The sequence below is a fragment of the Heliconius melpomene genome, chromosome 11, assembly GCF_056956725.1.
Source record: "Heliconius melpomene rosina isolate 202511_hmr_F chromosome 11, ASM5695672v1, whole genome shotgun sequence".
NCBI lineage: Eukaryota > Metazoa > Arthropoda > Insecta > Lepidoptera > Nymphalidae > Heliconius > Heliconius melpomene.
Genome location: NC_140399.1, coordinates 9,135,147 through 9,141,585, shown reverse-complemented (window position 1 = coordinate 9,141,585; position 6,439 = coordinate 9,135,147). Strand labels below are relative to the sequence as shown.

Below are 6,439 nucleotides of genomic sequence, written 5' to 3'. Positions count from 1 at the left end.
TCCATTAAAGTTAGTCATATTTAAAGCATTATTTTATAATTAAGAAAGAGAGAGGGAGAAAGAGAGAGGGGGGGGGAGAGAGAGGGAGGGAGAGAGGGAGAGAGAGTGATTTGAACCCGCGTTTTTTGGAAACCATCTAAGTGATGTATAACAGTTTAGCGGTCAAAGCGATGGACGGCTTTCAAGAGACGCGAATTCAAATCAAGTTACGTTTAAAGTTTTTTCTATCTATTTTAAGCAGCTCTTACGATGTTATATAAATTATAACTAAACATAAATAAAATTAAACAATTTTGACTATTTATAGTATTTCTACGTATGTATATAATATGTATATCCGGCCTGTTTTTGCTCAACTGTTTTTATCAGTATCATCAATTTTATTTTTAAGTCTTTTATACAAGTAGGTAACTAGATAAAATTTTATGTATATTTTAACTTCACTTTAATGATTCTATACTTATTTTCCTAATATTCCAATTCTTACGTAAAATGGTGGATTTTGATTGTGAAATTGGAAAAATTTGGATTTTAAAATAATTACTCGAAATATGGCACTTATTCTTGAGTAGCTAGGGCTGTAAATAAAATACACAGTATAAAATATATTTATTAGAAAAATACAAATTATACTTTAACATAATGAGATAATTATATAACTTTGTTTCTTTTACCAAAGAAATTTTATTATCATTATGCGATTATACAGCCTACTTGTTTATATTTCCAAAAATATTAACAAATATTAAAAGTTTTTTAATAGTTTCAATTTATAAATATTAAAGTTTTTATTATAAATTACTATCATATTATCTATATATCTTTCATTAACTGCCATATTAATTCTATAATATGTTAAATATTTTAAAGTAATCCAAAATTTTGTCATAAACATTATCTGTGACATTATTTCCCCATACATAGTTATTGTGACTCCATCTAGGATCTGGCACTATATATTCTTCGACTAAATTAGGGAGTTTTGAACTCAAAATTTTTGCATCTTCTAAAGTTGAAATCCAATCGCTTTTAGCACAAATTAGGACGACTGGGGATGTCACAAGAGAAACATTATATTTAGGTGGCCTAGGCTTGCCGTATCTTTTGATATTTCCCTCTCTATCTTCATCGTAACGTTGAAACTTTCCAGTCATCACTAACTGACCAAAATGTGATAAAGTTTTTACTGACAAACCTGCTAAAACATGCCCAAAAGCAACTGCTAGATTTCTAGGCGTTATAGTATATGGTGAATAGCCTGTTGTCAAAGACAAGCCCACACCGCATACGTCATTTGGATCCAGCTGACATAAGAATTCTGTTATTACATGAAAAAATTCATGTTTGCCAAAAATTTCAGCAAAACCAGCATCATCGAGAATCATTTTGATAATTCTTGTTGCTGCTGCTGTGATTTTTGCGATAGGGTTTCTTACATTCTTCAAGAATGTTACTGGAGCTAAATTAACTGCTAGTTGAATTTTCTTATTATATTCAGGTCTTAAAGATCCCATGATGAAGAAGCCAGTCGTCCCTTGGGAGTGTCCAACGTAATACACTTTGGTCTGACGAGTCATATTAATAACATAGTCAATAATGGCAGGCAAATCGTAAAATCCATTTTCATCAAAGCTGAATTCCCAATAATCTGGATCTCGGTTAGGATTTAAATGTTTATGCTTACGAGAATATGTGTTCCCCCTGAGATTTGGGGCCCATACGTCATAGCAATTGTTTGACAAAATGTAAGCTAATCCACTTTTTGGGCCAGTGAGTATCCATGTATCTGAGGTGTCAATTAACCCATGCATTAGTATCACTGGATATTGTTGCACTTGTTTACATTTTGAAAGCACTCTGAAGACTGTTAACAAATATTCATCTTCTGTTATTATGGTGTGTTGTTCGTTTGGGTATCCATATTTATTTGTTAATTCTGTAAAATTCAAATACGTATCCTCGATATATCCCAAAGCTTTTTTAAAAGATCTTTTATCTGGCAGCACATATGAAATAAGTCTATTCGGTTGTACTGCCGGTGTGGACACACTCAACTGTTGGACGCACAATATTGTTATGAAAAATTTAATCATTTTAGTTCAAATGCTCACTTATCACAATAAAGCTTAGGATATGTATGTTTCCTTTTGTAAATTGTTGCTTAGTTTTATAATATGAACATGACCTCAGTGTTAAGGTCTTAATGAATTCATGGTAGAATAAAAAAAATATGACATATTACTTAAATCGTTTATAACCAAATTGAACTTTTTTAGATATTGTTTAAAAAAAGGAATTTAATTTTGTTTCCTGCACTTTAAATAAATAAATAATAATAATAACTATTTTTTATATATAAAAATAAAAGATTTACTGTTTTACATTTACGTAAATGTAAAATTTACCTTTTTTTAAGAATCGTCTTATATGTGTTGTGTAAACACATGTTTATTTATTATGAACCATAAAATACCCAAAGCTTTTTTATTGTCAACCCATTTTCAACCTAATTTTTTTTCATTACTAAATGTAATGAAAAAAATATATGTGAAAGTAGGTCCTTAATATGTGTAAGTATATAAAGCAAGTAGGTAAATATAAGTAATTATAAAAAAAGTAAATATTTTTTTGTTCATGTATAAAAATATTTTTAAATTATTTCAATGTCAAAATTAATTAATGAGCAATATAAGACCTTCATGTCTATGGAAAGATTAAACGTTTCATTATAAAAAAATATTAAATGGAAATTGAATTCTTCTATATTATAAAAATATGCTTAGTAAAATTTTTAAACATATTTTAAAAACAATTGTAGGAATTGTGTGACGTCAATAAATTAATTAATTCATATAAAACGTCTACTCTGGCTAGGTGTGTTATTTATTTTATTCTATTTTAATACTATATTTTATATTATTTAGAATTAATAGAATTTGAGGCCAGGTGTAGTGCAGGAGAACAAACGTATGACTGTGAATGCGACAGGTTGTGGGTTCAATTCCGACTCGATTACTTTTGATTATTATATTAGACTATTTTCACTTAAAATTTTATAAAATTTGATAATTTTATTAAAAAATCTACAAAGGCAAATTTGATATTTTTATTTCATAGATTATTATGGACAGAAAGTTCCTACTGAAATGAACAAAAAATCCTCGTTTCAGGGATCTCAATATCTCAACTACCTATAATGGAGGTGACGCAATAAGTTATAAGAATTTACTTGACGCACTCGACTACCTTCGAGTTACTTGATAACTAAATACAATTTCGATCACAAGTTGAATCAAGTTCAATTATACTTATTTGGATAAAATACACCACGTTAAGCCCCACTTGAGATCGTCGTGGCGCAGCGGCAGAAGGGTGTGACTGTAACGCGACGGTTCTGGGTTCGATCCCCATTCGAGAAAGTGGAATATTTATTTATGTTTCCATTTCTTCTGATGTCGAGGCAAACCGCGGCGTTGATTTCTGCCACTCAACACCCAATGTCTCCAGAATTCGGCTGTTCTCAGAGTCCTTTTGTCTACCTTGGTATATGCCGGATTAAAAAAGAAAAAAAAAACCGGACAAGCGCGAGTAGGTACAGATAGCATATAAAAATATAAATTTTATAATTCTCAACCGGAAGTTAATCACCCTATTAATTTTAGTTCCCCTTATTGTGTCGAAATATGCGTTTTTTGTGATATATATTAATACCCATATATTTTTTAATGGTGTACATATTTTAGACATATTTGACAAAATACACATACAGTGTTGCTTGTATTAACTAATGCTTATTTTTACGACCAGAGTGACCATTGCACATGTGGCGTCGTACGACCTTTTGCTATCTTCAGAAAATGTCAGTTAGCTAATTAACTAATTACTCTTAAATAATTACGACTTTCTTATGCAATAGTTGTTGCAAGATATTTTTTATCGTTTATAATGTGTTAAAAATTATCTAATCTGGCTTTTTGTCTTACTGATTATAGCATTTTCATTATTAATGATTATTAATCTAACAAATCTAACAACAGAATACGCTTTTATAGTTATTATATTTAATATATTTCATACAATTAATTTCTAAATTATTAAACTTTAGTCCAATTTTATTGTATTTACTTCCTATAGGCGACGCGATTCTAAATAACAATTTGTGCGCGAGCGTCATGTCTTCATGCATACTAAACAAAAGTACCGTTTCATATCAGTTGTTACTAAAACCTTATAATATTCATAGCACTGGTCTCGAGTAGTACGTTCAAAACAAGTTAATTAATATTTCAGCTTGTCGTTGAGTTAGCAGAGGGAACCTAGTGTTAAGACACTCCGTTCCCCATTTTCTTCCGAATTCTGAATTCACTGTGTGTTGAGTGGCAGTACTCAACGCCGCACTTTACCTCGACACAAGAGCGAAGAAATTAAAATTTTGAATATTTCATTTCCTCGAGTGGGAATCGAACCCACGGCCTGCCGCGCTAACAGTCAGACACTTGTGCCTCTGCGCCAAGACTGGCCTAGTTAATATTTCTAAGAACTATTACATATTGTGCACGTTTAAGCGCTTGAATAGATTTAAATTATTGACATTGATATAGCTAAAAGATTTTTGTATTTCCTCATGCAAAATGCCCAGTTTCTAAATTGAAAACACCCATATGACCTTAATATTTGAATTTATAATAATAATGATTCAAATAATCCTATGATTTAATATATAATAAGAATAAATGAAATAATTTAAATCTTTTAAATATATCTATATATATAAAATCGAAAGGTCACTCACTCATCACGAAATCTCAGAAACTACATGTGCTAGGAATCTCAAATTTTGCATAGGAGTTACTTATAGGACGTAGGTGCTCGCTAAGACGGGAATTTGCAATATTCGACTTCTAAGGGGTTGTTTTTGGGGTCGAAAGTTTGTATGAAACTTCGTTACTACAAATGCTAGGAGTCTCAAATTTTGCATAGATGTCACTAGGACGTAGTCATGGAGACAGAAATGAATAATAACATATTTCACGCGGGTGTAACCGCGAGCGGGCCGCTAGTATTATACAATAATATATTAATTATAATATATTTGTCTTTTAGATGTTATATTAATATATTAATATTTAATTCATAAAAGACAAATATTTGTTATTTCTTGTTTACGTGGGCATATTGAGGTCTATATCACTTTACCTTACATTTATTTATTATTAGATAAAAGGTAAACAAACCATTAAAAGGTTATTTTATAGGTCACAGTTGATGAAATTATTATATATTTTATAAGAATAACCCTTGAAATAATACGTTGATAGCACTGTAAATAATACTATATACTATAACTTGTAAAGGGTTATTCTTTAAGGCTTATAAGAAATCGAATGTCATAAATGACCTACCTTATTTTCTTAATTTTATAATTTATTATTTTTTTTATTTTTACACATAGTACTTTAACAAATATGGTAACAATTTACAACTTGCCCCAAGTCGGGATTGAGTTGTTACTTTCCGATTTCAGTCATGAAAAAATGATAGTAAAAAAATCTTACAAAAAATGTCCCAAATTAGTATTTTAATTACAAGTCTAAATATATATATATTGAATTTGATCATATTGTATTAAATACTGAAATCATTTATTCACAACAATATTTGATGTTAAACAAAAATCGGAACTTTTATCCCCGATCTTCTCTATTAATAAAATTCAACTAGTTAAAGTTGACATATAATTTTATTATTTTTATTGCATTTCTATGAAACATTGCCAAAAAGCAGTAAAATATTTTATATTAGAGTTATAAATAACTGATACTGGAAACATTTTTATCGATACATTTGGCAAGGTCTCGCGCCGGTGCTATATAAAATTCTATTTCACATTCATCAGTCAGTCTAAAAGGATGCGCCTTTGGACCTTGAAATTGTTTCAAAATATATTTTTAACAATGCAAACCACTAATTAAGAATATATATAGACTTAAATAATTTCCTGCAAGACTAGATTTCATCATAAATAACATAAGACTAGATTTATGTGCCGCACAGGCAGCACTTATAAGGGGAAGCAGAGGGAACCTGGGAACCTAGTATTAAGGCACTCCGTTCCCATTAAAACACGTCCGTTCCCCACTTTCTGCCGGATTCTGGAGGCGTGTTGAGTGGCGGAACACATGAATGAATTGACCTTACTTTTGTAGTATCTATCAATAAGTCTTCTTTATATACTGAATTGTGTTATTTTTGTATTAGAAACCAATAAATTCTGTGAATATGACGGATTTCTAATATAGGAAAGATAAAAAGAAAAAAAAATGTATCAAGCTAATTTTCGTCGCCTCATTTTTATAAAATAGGGTCGACAAAAATGAACTCAAAAATGAACTTTAGTTATAGGTTCAGCACATTAAAATATCATAAGTACTAGAACAAC

The 6,439-nt window shown here is 30.0% G+C and overlaps 1 protein-coding gene across 1 annotated transcript; it reads right to left on the bottom strand.

Annotated features, from left to right (window-relative positions):
- Positions 1 to 827: 827 nt before the first annotated feature.
- Positions 828 to 2,162, bottom strand: LOC146534772 (lipase 3-like). The gene has a single exon (XM_085193539.1). It carries the CDS (start codon positions 2,091 to 2,093, stop codon positions 846 to 848), a length of 1,248 nt encoding a protein of 415 aa, XP_085049665.1. The 5' UTR covers positions 2,094 to 2,162; the 3' UTR covers positions 828 to 845.
- Positions 2,163 to 6,439: the final 4,277 nt, after the last annotated feature.

What these genes read in the sequence shown, in the direction of transcription:
- LOC146534772 (XM_085193539.1), bottom strand. Translation starts at nt 2,093, where the DNA reads ATGATTAAATTTTTCATAACAATATTGTGCGTCCAACAGTTGAGTGTG.